General features: G+C 40.7%; 1 protein-coding gene across 3 annotated transcripts in view; it reads right to left on the bottom strand.

Annotated features, from left to right (window-relative positions):
• NOSTRIN (nitric oxide synthase trafficking) overlaps positions 1-13679 on the bottom strand; it is a 66296-nt gene extending 52617 nt beyond the window's left edge. Inside the window, exons 1-3 of one of the 3 annotated variants that reach the window (XM_053597486.1) lie at positions 13477-13495; positions 10835-10887; positions 3691-3776 (exon numbers count right to left, since the gene is read on the bottom strand). Coding sequence is in view for 2 of the 3 variants with exons in the window: in XM_053597484.1 (XP_053453459.1) it covers positions 3691-3776; positions 13477-13503 (113 nt within the window). In the remaining variant the exon portion in view is untranslated. Of the gene's footprint in view, positions 1-3690; positions 3777-4653; positions 4751-10834; positions 10888-13476 lie in introns of those variants that run through there. The other 2 variants (XM_053597484.1, XM_053597485.1) reach the window with 2 other exon arrangements.
• Between the last annotated feature and the right edge of the window lie 2041 nt (positions 13680-15720).

The raw sequence follows: 15720 nt of genomic DNA, 5'->3' as shown, positions 1-15720 counted from the left end.
AGTTAGGGTATCCATCACTCAGGCTTTTATCATTTCTTCCTTTTAAGAACATTCCAGTTCCATCCTTTTAGTTATTTTAAAGTATATGCTAACTTACTGCTGATTATAATCATTTTGTTGTGTTATCAAATATTGCTCATTCTAACTATCTAACTCTATTTTTGCACCCATTCATCATCTCCACTTGCTACTCCCCCTTTTCTGGCTTTCCAGGTATTTTTCTAATACAGGGGAAGGGAATCATTGATTTATGCACAACAAACCCACCCATTTAAGAGGGAGATAAGCCCTGAGATCATTTCTGGATAGCTGGTGGGAATCAACATTTTGTGTAATACCAGATGTCTAGGGAAGTAACTTGTAAATTCTCAGAACAGGGAGAGCAAAGGCGAACATAATACCAGTTACACTGTGGCCATTCATCCTTGCTGATGTGGTTATCACGCGGATTCAGTGGAAACACAGTAGGAAGAGGTAGTGACCTCAGAATCACGTCACTCCCATGGGAGGGAATGACCCAGCCCTGGGAAGTGAAGCGGCCTCCCTGCTGACATCTAGGAACACAGCCTAAAAGCACACAGTATGCCACATAGTCATAGATTTAATAGCCCGTTTCTGTGATTAGAAAGCAGTTCTCCCCAAACACCAAACATCCTTCAGGTTAACTACATGATCAAAAACTACATCCTTCAGGTTAACTACATGATCATTTCTTCTCTGAGGTGGGAGAAGAAACCTGAAAGGCCAAGATGAGGAGACATTGCAAATGCACATCTATCAGGAATCAAAATAAAGTAACTCAGAAAAATGGCGTCTTGCTTAAGGGAAAATGATTTATCAGCACAAGTTTAGCTCTACAAAATGTTGAGAAAAGCAACTATTGCATAATTGACCTAATATTCAACATGATTTGTTGTGTTCTAGGGAAAACATTGGATCTGTTCTTTTCGTTTCCGCAGTTTTCATCCAGGAATGTGCTTGTAATTTTACTAACCATTATTAGCATTCCTTAGATTTTCAAACTCTACGTTCTTCTTTATAAGGAAGTGAAGCCATGAAGGGAGATATCTTTAGCTACCAAGTGTTTCTTCCTCACTAGGCATGTTTGCCACTCTAGAACACGCGAGGGGAGGGTTTCACACATTCATAGGTCCAGGACAGATGGCAGCCCAAGGAAGTAACTTCCAGGGAGAGGTGGGTAAGAAATGAGGACTCTGGCTGTGTAAAGAAAGTAGATATGTCTGCAGCAGGATTTGGGCAAGGATAAAACAATACATCGGATTTCAAGCAATGTTTTTCAATTCACTGTTGAGTCTGCTTGCCGCAGACATTATCTATCACCTGCCTTCCGTCTTTGCAGTTTTCTACCAGGCACTAATTCTGAACTCTCAGGCATCAAACAATCAAGGCCCAGATGACGGCAATCCAGGTCCTATGTCTGGCTCATCTGCTTTCTTATCAGTAATGAGTAGAATGTGTAGAATAGTTAATCGGCATTTTTTTTTTTTTTTTTTTTTTTTGCGGGGGGAAGGCAACCTCACTGTGTTGCCTCAGCTAGAGTGCCGTGGTTTCAGCCTTGCTCACAGCAACCTCAAACTCCTGGGGTCAAGCAATGCTCTCGACTGAGCCTTCCAAGTAGCTGGGACTATAGAGGCCAGCCACTGAGGTTAGCTAAGTTTTCTACTTTTAGTAAAGAATGTTGCTCAGGCTGGTCTTGAACTCCTGACTTCAAGCAATCCTCCTGCCTCGGCCTCCCAGAGTGCTAGGATTACAGGAGTAAGATATAGCAACTGGCCCAACTATTCTTATTTTAAATAATTTCCTTTGAGACTGATACAAATATTTTCTTACAAAAGATATTCCCTCACAGATGGGTCCTCTTCCTTTCCCTTTCATGGAATTAAAGCAGTTTGACTACTAGGATAGAAGTAACTTCATATTTTATTTCATTTTTTGAACTTTGACTCCATTTGGCAAATATGGTTTTCCTGTATAACAGCATTGTCTGAGCTTTCTCGTATCTCTCTTTGGCCTCATCCATTGGTCTTGATAAAGCTAATATTCTCCTTTGGTCTTGTTTTTTTTTTTTTTTTTTGAGACAATCTCACTCTGTTCCCCCAGGCTGGAGTGCCAAAGTGTCATCATATCTCACCGCAACCTCAAACTCCTGGGCTCAAGTGATCCTCCAGCCTCAGCCTTCCGAGTAGCTGGGACTAAAAGTTCCTGCCACGAGGCCCATCTAGTTTTTTTTTTTTTTTTTCTATTTTTAGTACAGGGTTTCACTCTTGCATCCACCATGGTACCCAATTAATTTTTCTGTTTTTAGTGAAGACAGAGTCTCAAACTCCTGAGCTCAAAGGGATCCTCCTCCCTCGACCTCCCGGAGTGCTAGGATTATAAGCATGAGCCACCCCACCTGGCCCTTTGGTCTTGATTTTGAAGGAAACCAAAATATTCTTCTCAAAAATACTGGGAATAGTTGAGCCAAAAAAGGGTTAAAAACACAAGGTCACACTCAGAACTCTCTGCCTTTCCTGCCTAAAGATAGGCCCATTTCCAGCACTTGCTTGTCAGCTCAAAGCAGAGCTCAGAAATAGCAGCATCTGGGATCACACTTTATTTTCCCCAGAGATTTACCTCCCCACATTTTTCTCCCTGTCAGAAGTCTGAAGATACTCCCTTTTTTGTCTTATCACTGTATAGGATTCACTGCACTGAGAGAGAAATTCTTTTGAGCGGAGGCCTCACCCTTGTGAAGGGTACAGCACTTGTTAATAAACTTCTGCTTGTTTTTCTTTTGTTAATCTGACTTTCGTTTAGGAGGAGAGTGTCTTTAGGACTTTTGCTTTGTTGAGGTGAGTGTCTCAATTAAGGATCTGAAAAGTAAAAGAAAAGAAATTGTTTTCTCCCCTACAACCTACTAACACAAGATGCAATTAATCCCTGGTGTTTTTGTTCTTATGGCGCTCATATAATATTTGTAATATGAAATGGTTTACCTTAAAAGAACAAACAATCTCTTCTGAAGGTCTCTTTAGAGTTGCTTATTACAGAACTGTCTCAAGGTAGGGAAAGGACTCCAAAGACCTTTTATGACCCAATTTGGTCCTTGGGTTCTCTAATGTTAAGCAGGAATTTTTGTAATTTTCTTGAGTTAAATGTGTTCCGTTAGCACAGGGAACCGCTTTACATATGATCACACCTAGTATTGAGAGATGATACTGAAAACAGTGACTTTCCATTCCTCGATCCATTCATTCATCAGATATTTACCTAAGAAATCAAAAGGCCAGGCTGTAAGAGCTCAACACACAATAATAGGTAAGATTCAGGTCTTCCCTTGGAGGGGAGACAAAGATGTAAACTAGTATTTGCCATCAGTGTGAAAAGTACAATAGTGAGTGTGTACAGGAGGTATGACCCCAGGAGAGGGATAAACTCAAGTCTGAGGAATCCAAAGAGGCTTGACAGAGTCTTCCAGAGCAGAATATTTCCTGTTTTTCCTTGATTTTTTATGATTCTCAATTAATAAATGTGCAATAGAGAAGAATCATTGTTCAAACCAATCCCTTGGGAACCAAAATATAACACCACATTCCAAAAAGTAGGACAGCTTGTAATATTTCCCCCATCATATCCCTCACTGCAACTAAGAGGAAGAATGGTTTATGGCAAATGTGCTTTTTGTACCTTTGCTGAAGAACAGATGTGATCTGCTTGCAGAAATTCTCTCCATTTTGAGAAAACTCCTTTAGGTTCTTGTATGCTTTATTATACTGAAAACAACAACAGAAAACAATGAACAGGAAGATTGTGAGCAGTCCCCAGAGCAAAGCATTATGAATTCAGAATGCTGCTGTGATGACAACTGTCATTGTAAATGATCGTGCAGCCACAGGGATGGCTTGGACAAACTCTTAAAATAAAGATTGAATTTTTCTGCCTAGAAATGAAAGATTCTGGAGAACTTTTTTAAAAAAAGCTGATCTGTTTCTCTCCCCACCCACCAGTCCAGATGTAAACAATTAGGTAGTGGGGTACATGTGAAGTCTGGTTTCCTGTCACCCCCTATTGTTCCCAAATAAGACAAAAGTACATTCTAAAGGATACCACATAACCATTTTGTGTCCCCTCTCACACATACAAACTCCAAAATACTATTCCTGGGGCTCATGAAAAACCATGAACCATGAAATTGAACATTTCTTGGCTGATATGTGAAAATGAAAGTAAATCAACACGTTTGTCCTAGTCCCATCTATGTCTCATTTCACTACAGTAATGAGAACGTTATAATAATGACTTGAACATGTGGTTAAATCAAACCTTCATATATGTATAAGTAAATCTCTGTAAGTTAATTTATATATAAATTTAGACAAGAAATTCAAGTAAAAATTTTATCATTTGGCTTCAAACTCCATAATGTCATTCCGAAAATTATATTTGTAAATGTGGACATTGATGACAATAGATTTTAAGTGCCCAGAGAAAGTAAATGGCAGTTGATTCTACAGCAATTTCTGATACAGAGCAGGTGACTCTGACAATGAGACATTTCAAACACAGTCTCTCAGAGTTTCCATCCGGTCGGAGTAACAGCAAATTGCATTTTATAAAATTAGATTTTAGGCCAAGTGCTGTGTCTCACACCTCTAATCCCAACATTGGGGGAAGCCAAGGCAGGAGGAGGCTTGTGAGCAGGAGACCAACGGGAGACCAGCCTGGGCAACATAGCCAGAACCTCCATCTCTAAAATAAATAAATAAATGAAAATTAGAACTAAATGAAAAAACATTAGCCAGGGTGACGTACTACTTGGGAGGCTGAAGCAGTTAGATCACTTGAGCCCAGGAGCTCAAGGCTGCAGTGAGCTACGATCATGTCACTGCGCTCTAGCCTGGGCAACAGAGCCAGATCCTGTCTCTTTTTTAAAAAATGAGATTACATAAGAAGACCCAAATTCTGTGTGGTGTGAGTGCTGTACTGTGGCTCTTTGCTTATACGATGAGCCAGTCTTTTCCAGTATTCAGATGTCTCCAGCATTCAGCTGGGCACCATTCCAAGAAGAGAAAAGGGAAGAAACTCAATTTACTGAGAGCCTTCAACGCAGCCCGTGAGCACAGACACCCTCTGGGCCCAGGCAGCCTCTCAGGGCAGAGTGCCAAACCCAGGACACAGGCTGCAGCAGAGGAAGGACCTAAGGAAAGGATCAGATCTAGGCCCCTCCTTTGGGGGACAAACAAATACTTAGGCTATCAGAACATCCTATAGAGACTGCATCCTTTTACCTTTGGGCAGGAGTTTACCTTTCCTCTTTGAATGTAACACAGAAGGTTAAGATAGGACTTGGTAGAAACATAATAGAGTACATGCTTTGTTGAAATTGCCTGGGACACAAAGAGAATGCTGAAGGTGCAAAGCTTTTCATAAGAAAGCATTCATTTCTGAAGCAGGGTTTGCACACTCATGTGCCCGCAGGCACCAGCCGGGCACCTGAATGGGTGAGGAGCTAGGTGAGGATGGAGAGCTGGAGAAGCTGCATGGAAATGTGGCCCAGGATGGGAAGATCTTCCAGTTGGTCCAAAAAAGCTGGAATCAGGATTTACATCTGAAACTTTTTTTTTAAAGATTGTAGCAAACGATTCGTAAACTTAAAATCTCTGCAGCACAAGTGAAACCCACTTGTAGTGGGGTTCTAACTTGTAGCCTGTGTCTTGAAGAAGAAATAATTCTCCTTTGAGTGTCATAATAGTAAAACTACTATTTAGCAGCCAGGCTAATTTTTATTTTCAGTAAAACTAATCTGTCATCTATAAATGATGTGATACTATTAAGGCCTCCTTCCTCCCCTTACAGACACCCTGGGAAAGTGTGGGTGCGCATGTTAAAACTGTGAGAAGTTCTGCAATAACAAATAATAATAATAATAATAATAAAAACTTGCTATCTTTGTTTACTCCTTTTACCTAAACATTTTCACTAAATTCCTCCCTAATTTATTTTCGTTCTATATCATCTAATAGCATCCCACAAAACACACCTGGGTGTCATGAGAAGAAAATACACAAATGTTAAACAGGGTACATGCCCCTGGAGAAAGGGCATTTCTCTGCTTCCCTCACGCTTAGGTAGGTAACAGTGTGACTAACTATTGTCTGAAGAGATGTGGGCAAAAGTTTTGAAACATTCCACTGAAATTGTCTTCTTCCTCTTTTCTGTCTTTTGGACTTGGAAATAATGCTCGATGCCAAAAAGTGGTATTGAGAGTGGACACTGTGCACTAAAATTACAGAGCAGAAAGAAGCAGCCTGTGTCCCTGTCATCTGTGAGGGCCACTGCAGGAGCCATCAACTCTCCATTTTTGGACTTACTTGCGACAGAAAGACACTGATTTTTTAAAAGACATTCTTATTTAGGGTTTTTCTAATATGCAACTGAACTTAGTTCTAACTCAGACACAGTATTTTTAACTTTTTACTTTAGACAAAGAAACATTTTTTGTGTTTCATGAAATAATAATGGTATAGAATATAATAGTGATACACATTATGTGCCCACTACCCAAAGTGTAGAAATATTAACACTGAGTCTGCCCTCTCTTTAAACAACTATTTTTTCCTTTTCATAATTTCTTTGACTATTCTGAGGTATTTATCCTTCCAGATGAACATTTACCTAATTACATGTTTTAAAAATCCCTGTTGGGATCTTAATTGGAATTGCATTACATACGTGTGTGTGTGTGTGTGTGTATGTATGTCTATACGGAAATTAACTTTTTATGGTATTTAGATTTCCCATCCAAGGACATAATACGTCTTTTCATTCATTCAAATTTTATGCTCAATAAAATTTTATGGTTTCCTTTATGGGTCTTGCAGCTTTCTTATTTGATTTATTTAGAAACATCTCCCAGTATTAAGCTGTGTGTTTTTATGTATATCCTATCTGCTTTTCTCTCCAGCCCTCAGTAAAGAAGAAACAAAGATAGCAAAGAAACCCTGGGGCCCTATGCCAGACAGAAGTATGCATGCTTGTAGAGGGAGTTTTTCTGCACTCTGCCAGTTCAGATGCTGTATAAGACTGGGGCTGGGGGGAGACAAGACAAAGCAGAGAGATGGATTGAGGGCACCTGGAGATTTCAGAGTCGGGGGAGAAAAAAGAACCTCCCATTAGAGAAAGCAGAAGTGGAAGGAAGGGACTCTGAGAAGAAATGTCTTAAGGCAAGGGCCCGGTTGGCCCATCATAACTTGAGGACAGCGTGTGCATTGTGTAATGGTCCCCTACAGGAGAGAACAAGGGACCCTGGACACCAAATGTGAGGACGGGGAAACTTAAGAAAAATCCTGTCCATAACCAATGTGAAATGAGTAGAACCAAATGAGAATTTATCTGTGTGCTGGAACTACAGGGGATGCTGTAGTTCCCATTGCTGCTCTGTCAAAATCTGACAAAATTTGACACACTTTTAAAAATACTATCTCTAGGGGACTAGTTTTAGGGGGCCAAACAATCCTGAACATTTATAAAGCAGTGATTGAAAACTTGGTTGCCCTCAGTGGCGATGGTGGAGGCTGTGGCCAAGTGAAGAGTGCCTGTTGCCCCAAAGGCATTCAACTTCTTTTTTCTTTTTTTAATTAAATCACAGCTGTGTACATTAATGCAATCATGGGGTACAATGTGCTGGTTTTTGAAATATTTTCATCAAACTGGTTAACATAGCCTTCATGGCATTTTCTTAGTTATTGTGTTCAGACATTTACATTCTGCATTTAGTAAATTTCACCCGTACTCTTCTAAGATGCACCATAGGTGTTAAAGATCTAAAAATAGATCTGCCATTGGATCCTATAATTCCTCTCCTAGGTATATATACAGAAGACCAAAAATCACATTATAATAAAGATATCTGTACCCGAATATTTATTGCAGCCCAATTCATAATTGCTAAATCATGGAAGAAGCCCAAGTGCCCATCGACCCACAAATGGATTAATAAATTGTGGTATATGTACACCATGGAATATCATGCAGCCTTAAAGAAAGATGGAGACTTTTACCTCCTTCATGTTTACATGGATGGAGCTGGAACATATTCTTCTTAGCAAAGTATCTCAAGAATGAAAGAAAAAGTATCCAATGTACTCAGACCTACTATGAAACTAATTTGACTAGCTTTCATATGAAAGCTATAACCCAATTGGTGGGACATTCAACTTCTTAAAGGGGCTGCTCAAAGCACAGTCTCCAGCTCTCATTGACCCTTGGGCTGCCAGTTCTAGGTTTCAGAAGATGATGATGATGATGATGATTATTTCATAGACTAGTACTTTCTAACTTTTTTATATCATGGCACTTACAGAAAATACTTGTACTAGAACAGTGTGGTACATGGACAAAATTGTTCCAGGCAGAGGCAACTGGCCCAAGTTTCTGCCCAACCCCAGCCACAGTCTGCCAATCCAAGAATTCAAGGGTTGAGAGCATTCATATCTCAGGCACACCTGTAACCCATTCCTCAAATGCCAGTGGTCCCAACAAGCTGGGAAGCTCTTCAGTACATGACATTGTTGTTAACTTGGCAATCAGCTAAAAGAGGGATATGGTGCTTCTTACAGCAATGGAGAAAATCTTTATCTTGGACCCTATGTACAACGTGCAGGGAACTCAACAAACCCTGATTCAGAGAAAGATAAAGAGGACATCAATAAATAAAAGAGTTGCTAAGATTATTTTCATTATCTCGGAATAATCCCTTATTAAAATCCGCAATTCTGTACTTTTCGTTGCGTACCACATATTCAGACAAAGCAGACCCACAAAGACCATCTAGCCCTGTGTGTGTGGAGGGAGTATAATCAGAAAATCTTAGAACATATCTGTTTTGAGGATGTGAAATCTCTTGACCTTGGCCTTGGCTTCTCCCAGCCACCAGTGAGGACTTGGAAGGGGTTCCATGAAGAACAGTTTGGAAACCACTAAAGTCCAATCCTCTTATTTACAGTGAAGGCCCAAAGAACGAAGAATAACCTCATCAGTCAGAGATAGAACTGTGCTTAGAAACGTTAGGTATGCAAATCAGTCAGAGAATCCATCAGAAACAAGTGTATTATTTATAAAAGGCTGAGCAGTACGTTTATTCAAAGTGATAGTAACTTTTAAGAATTGGGAGCAGTATAGATGGTTTCTTAATGTCATCAACTGGCACAAGAAGAAGGATTTGTTCTGGACACCGTTATATACAAAGAGAATTTTTGGTGTTCTTTTCTTGCCTCCATCAAATGTTCTTTCCAGGAAGGATTCTACTATAGATCTTATATCACCATATGAATTTATATTAACATCTCGCATTTCCCTGGGATCATTAATTACTAGGAAAAACTGTTATGGCTTTTCTCCCCTGTAATAAAGGGAGGGCTGGTGGTGAAATATTTGGGGTATTCCTAAACTCTTAAAAAAACCTCAGTAATTTAGGCAATCAGCATATGAAATGATTAGACAGGTGTCTTGTAGACAACATAAAGTACCTGTATCGAGTTTACCTAGCTGCTCCTCCTGAGTTTCTACAGTTGACATGAGTAAAAAGGTTAAATATAGTTATTCTAGAAAAATTCATTTCGATGGATGCTAATATGGAAATTTTTTTTATAATGCTGATTCTCTCAGGGGGCCTCAAACTGTGGCCTGCGGGCCACATGAGGCAGTGTGATTGTATTTATTCCCGTTTTGTTTTTTTACTTCAAAATAAGAAATGTGCAGTGTGCATAGGAATTTGTTCATAATTTTTTTTTTTAAACTATAGTCCGGCCCTCCAATGGTCTGAGGGACAGTGAACTGGCCCCCTGTTTAAAAAGTTTGAGGACTTAAAGATAAACCACGATATTCCACTTAAATTTAATAAAATAAGCTTTGTAGGATGGCTTTGCTGTTCTACCAATTTCGAGTGACTCCTGATTCACTGGGGACAATATTTCAAAGCACTAGCTCTCTAATTAAGGTATTACATGCATCTGTTAGTCATTTGTGTCGTATTTGGAATCCCCATGGCTGGCTGTCATAGATTACGAGATACAGAATATTAAAGAGCACAACCTTCTCCATCTTGTCCTCTTACTTTACAGATGAAGAAATGGAGACCCAAGAAAGTGGAATGGAGTGTGACATATCTCACTAATGCATGTTGGGGATGCTGCAGGCCACTGGACACCCACGCCAGACTCAGCCTGCCCTCTTCATCTCTGGGTGAGTCAGCATCCCTCGGAAGCTATGAACCGTTACATCAGCATCTTCTGACGTAGAGCCAGTCACCATCTGGCCCAGGCACAACTCCCTCCGAAGAGCCCAGTTATCAGTCTATTTTGCCCATTGGATCTAAAAGGCTCAGGTTGGCATCTGAACCATCTTACCAACCTGAAGAGCAGGGGCTGACCACATGGAGTCCAGGAGGCTTGCTTTGACGGGGACCTCCCTGGTACTGTCTGAATGCGTGAAAAGCAAAGATTTGGCCATACTTTGTTACTTGCCCTTGATTTCTATGGTGTTATTTCACTGGAAGGTGCTACATTTTTATGATAGAATTATTTTCTTTGAGGATCATTAAATCCTATTTTCTGCACATGGATTTGAAGACAATTTCCCTCTGCATATTTTTAGGTTTGGAAGCTAAGCTCACAGGCAACAGAGCCGATGCTTTCACTTTTCAAAAACAGAATGTTTAAAAATCTTCTTTAAGTAAGTTCTGACACTCTCAATATTAGTTAAAAAGCCCTGTACAGCACTTAGGCAAACTTTGTACTACCCTGGTGACAATAATTTGAAAATAGACACTGACCTGGCTCTTTGAAGGGCCCAGTTATCAGTCTGTTTTGCCCATTGGGTCACCATCTAAAAGAGATTTAACAAATTTTTTGTGCCCTTTAGTAGTCTCCTGAGATCTGTTTTATTCAGAATATTTTTAATATGTAACATAAAATAACATAGGATTATAAATTAATTATATTGATATCTATTATAAAAACATATTTTCAAAATTGTGATACTGTGAATAGCTTTTATTAAAATAATAAATAACATGTCTTAAGAATTACCAAAATTCCTAAGTTAGGCTGAGTGGGAACAGTATTTCTAGGTATCTCCAACAATTATGATGTTATATAGAATATCTGTTTTTTGTGGGGTTTTTTGAAGTTTTTGGCCAGGGCTGGGTTTGAACCCACCACCTCCAGTACATGGGACCAGTGCCCTACTCCTTTGAGCCACAGGCACTCCCCAGAATATCTGATTTTTAATGGTTACAAAGTCACACGGACACTACTAGGAGTCTTGCGGTTTGTTGCCTGTGTTCAGAATGGAAGGAAATTTCTAAATTTCACATAGAAATTAGTACAACTAGAGATTTTTGTCCCTTGACGTTCTTGTAATGTACTGAATTCCGTGCACATGTCCAGTGGTGTGGGCCAGGTTAACAACTGTAGCTAAGCAAGACTTTATGAATTGTGTTCTGTGCAATTCTAGGAACTCACAGAATGGGCCATTTTACAGGTGTCTAAAGCTTTGGAATTTTTTGTAAAGCTTAAGGGCTTCATGAAGTATTAATTTGCTGTCCATTCTCCTATTTTATCATGTTCCCAAGCTGCAGGTTGGCCTTCGTAAAGCATTGTTCCCCAAGTTCAAGCTAATGCTGTACCAGGAAATCAACTTGAACACTTGATTAAGATTAAACAATTGCAAACAAATATTCTGTGACTTTAGAGGGTTTAGAAACCCAGGCTAAAAGGATATCCGCTTCCCCTAAGACTGCCAGATGCCTCTGGTGGCAATGAGCCCGTAAAGATGACCTTCAGAGTTGTGGACAAGGACAGGCGTCCTTGGGCAATGGCCCAGCATTAGGCCAAGAGCTACTCAGCCTGGTGGGGAGCAGAGCTCTAACGTGACACAGAAGTGTGGTGGTAGGTTGACATGGGGCCTGCTAAAGGAAAGCATTTCTCCTGATGTGAAGACTGGCTTTGATGCTTGCTAAAAGGATGTTAAGCCTTCAATTCCTTTTTTTTTAATTTTTCTTTTTATAACTTAAATTGAACTTGGCCTCATTTTCCCTCTCTTCCGTCTCTCACACTCTTTGTGTGTGTGTGACCATTAGTGGCTACTTTTTGCTTCCACTGTCCCAACCCTGTCCTACCCTGCCACCCCTGCACAAAAAAAATGTCATCAAGATATTAGTGTCAAGACAGGAGAGGATTTAACAGTTCAGAAAGCGAGTAAACTCAAGGAGAGAAAAATAAGCAAACCAACACATAAATAAACAATACAAGACTTCTGTAAGAAGTTGTCCACGACTACCCATGGAGAGAAGATTAAGAGTGAGGAAATTAAAGGGAGAAATGTTCACTCTTAAAATCTACATGCAACTATATTGTTGGAAATTGTTTTTACACAAAGCATGTATTTTTGCATTTAAAGAAGTAATACGAGGCAGAGCTGGCTATTTTGTGGTCATTATTACTATGACTAGCCATTTATGAGATCATCTCATCTAGTTCATCTGATTCTTTTGAAGATTAGCAGCTACAGCTCCGTCTCTTCAGAGCATGTGTTTTCCTTCTTTGGTGAATAAGCAAAAAAACTAATAGTCCCCTGTTGACCTTTATCTATATGGTTTTATTGCAGCCCCCATTGATCTGCCTAGTTTTTTTCTTTTATAAAATACATGAAGGGTGAATGAAACCCTTTGTTTACAATGTCACCACTTTTAACTTTCAGCATCATTTATTGAGATAAGACACCAAAAATCCTTGATCACTTTCTTTTCAAAATAAATATAGTCCCCTTTAGTTTGTTTTAGTCGCTTCTTATTTCCGAAATGACTTCTCTCCTATTGCTACTGATGACCCTACAGAGTCTTTGAACTTTCAACCAATCTTCTATTTTTGGTACTGCTCCCAGGCCTGGAACAGACACCCTGGTAAATCAGTCTGAGAACCATAGAGTCCAGACAGAGTGGAGAAGCTGTCCTTGTTCCTGTAGGACTTGCAATCTTTGACTTTTAACAACGTGGAGAAAAAAATGCAAAAACTTTCCTCCCGAATTTTATTCTTAGAGCTGAAACTTGGCTGCAGACTTTCTGTGTGTTTTTGTATCCACTCCACACACGACGTTGGCACCATTAGTGTATGTCTTAAGAATGTTTTCCCAACAGCCACCATCTGGATCCAAACATCATGCTATACTCACTTATGCTTTTTCCAGGAAAATAAGAATGAAAGACAACAATTAACCTGTCCTGCCGTTTCCTAGAAAGGGCTCTGTTTTAAATTGAACCAAAGAAAAACCAACAACTGACATACCATAGTCAATATCTACACACATTTAGTTTCTGGGTGTGTCAGATTTCTTGAGTTAAAAATCCATTCACATAAAAATCTACCCTTCCCTCCCTCTCACACACAGGCACCCAAACCACGCTGAGCCACTCACCGAACACTCTGTTAGCGGGTCCCTCATGGTGAAATGCTCCTTGACTTTGTCCTTTCACCCACACTCCGCGTGCGAGGTTGGGTGTGTCCTGAACTTCCGGGATTCAAAGAGTCCGGAGTACGTCAGTCCTTGTCAGACACACCAGGGAGGAAGTTCCAGCCCTGGACTTTCATCCCGTTTGTTTCCTGAAAAAGCAAAGAACTGCTACAGGTCAAGAAAGCCCATTTGCAGTGGTGGGGGGGCAGGAACCTAAGTCCTGGAAAAAAGGCCCAGCAGTTGTAAAGGGCCCCAATAATTCCAGAGCTCAGCGTGATGGTGGAGAGACTCACATTCTTTAGCTTGCTCTATTAGTCCTATTTTTTATCTTCTGCATTTTATGCTGCTTTGACATCGGGGGAGCTGTGGACCTTGGGGAGAGACTGCCTCTCTGAGGGTGAGCTAATTCCTAGAGAGAGCAAACAATTTGCCTAGAAACACACCTTTGGTGAGCAAATGAATCAGTCCAGACCCCAAATCCCCAATCACCACCCTTATCTAACTCTCGCTTATCAAGCCAATATTATATTCCCCCAGAACCAGGTACAAAACACCTAGGGACCTAAACGTTTAGAACTATAGCTATAAAATGCCCAGAAATGGCTATTGGGAAGCAGAGCAGACATTAACCACCTCTCTAAGCCTGACTCCAAGCTCCACACGACCAGGAGGCTGAACTTGAATTAAGAGGAATTTACCTATAATCGGTCTCATTTTTCATCACTCAAAAAGATGGAAAGAATTAGAACTCAACCTGTCATAACTTTTTTTTGTTTTGCTTTCTCTGTACCTGCAGTCTCAGCTGTCAATCCTTGGATTTCTGGCTAATGTTCTGTTGACTTATGACAGCCATTTTTCTAGGCTGAGGGTAGCTTTCTCCTTGCCAAAAAGGACTCCCATTGACAAAGTCCAGTAAAACATTTTGAGCTTAAAATCATCCAGTTTTCACCTGAACATCTGGCTCAGCCTCTATTCATCTGCCCCTGATGTGTGGGATCCACTCAGAGTCCCCAAAAATAATGTAGAAGGAGGGACCAGAACTTGCCTGGCAACCAGAGTGGGGAGAAGGAGCTCGTGCAGGGGCCACATTCACACACCTAACAGCGTCCCTCACCTTGGCTTATCCAAAAACCAGTTATTACATGGGCAGCTATCAAGTGGCTGGAATTAGAAAGGCAGCTCAGTATTTCGAAAGATGTTTAGGGGAAAGAGAAAAGCTGAGACTAAAAATATGTAATTCAGATTTCCAATCTTAGAGGGAAGCTTCCCTGCCCTCAGAGATTTTGAGGAAACAGCTGCACCCTTAGTTGCAGGACCTCGAGCAGCTTAGAGTCTCCTCTGAGATTCCTGCCCCTTTTATTTTTCTCAATTTAATCCCAACTCAGTCCGAAGTGAGGGAGACTGGCCTCCCTTGCCAGTTTCCATAGGAAACACTCTCATGCAAAGCTTACTGTGATTTTGCAGAAAGATTACAGGTTGGTAAGTCATTCCCAGGTCCACACTTCTCACGTGGGCCTTTCCTAGAAGGCTGACCAGTGTTCCCTAGCCCTCTTGGACCTCAGCTACATTAAATACCCCCATCTTGTTACAGTATCCCTCTCACAGACTGTCCTAAGGCCATCAGTGGTCCTGGCTGAATCCAGAGAATTAGAGCTCAGGTGTTTGTTGAGCAGTTCACAGGGGTGTTTGAATCTGGGAAAAAATCTTGATTTTGGAGATGAGAAAGAGATTTGTATCATTTATCCCTTGTAACAATAATGTTATGTAACATTATTATAACCCAGTGGCTTTCAAATGACAAAGACTTAGTTCATGAATCTCTGTTTAACTGGATGGTTCTTCTGGTCTTTGGGCCCACTCATGCAAACGTGGGTCATCTCCACAGGTCTGCCCATCTTGGCTGGGCTTGGCGAGACGCAGTAATATTCCATCATCCCATAGTCTAACCAGGTTGTCCTCAGGGTATGCCAGAGGAACCAGGAGACGGGGAGGAAGAGCTAAAGGTCTCTTGAGATGCAGTTTAGAACCAACGCACCATAACTTCAGCTTAATGCAGCTGACCAAAGCCAGGCAAAGGCCAGCCCAGATTCAAGGAGGTAGGGGAGACATTACACTCTTTAACAGGAAGAGCTGACTGTCCCATTGCAAAGGACATAGATACAGACAGGGCAGAGGATTCGGACCGGTTTTACATTCATTCTGCTACAA

The sequence above is a fragment of the Nycticebus coucang genome, chromosome 7 (genome assembly GCF_027406575.1).
Source record: "Nycticebus coucang isolate mNycCou1 chromosome 7, mNycCou1.pri, whole genome shotgun sequence".
Taxonomy (NCBI): domain Eukaryota; kingdom Metazoa; phylum Chordata; class Mammalia; order Primates; family Lorisidae; genus Nycticebus; species Nycticebus coucang.
The sequence above is the reverse complement of the archived record's forward strand: the minus strand, read 5'-3'. Positions and strand labels throughout refer to the sequence as shown.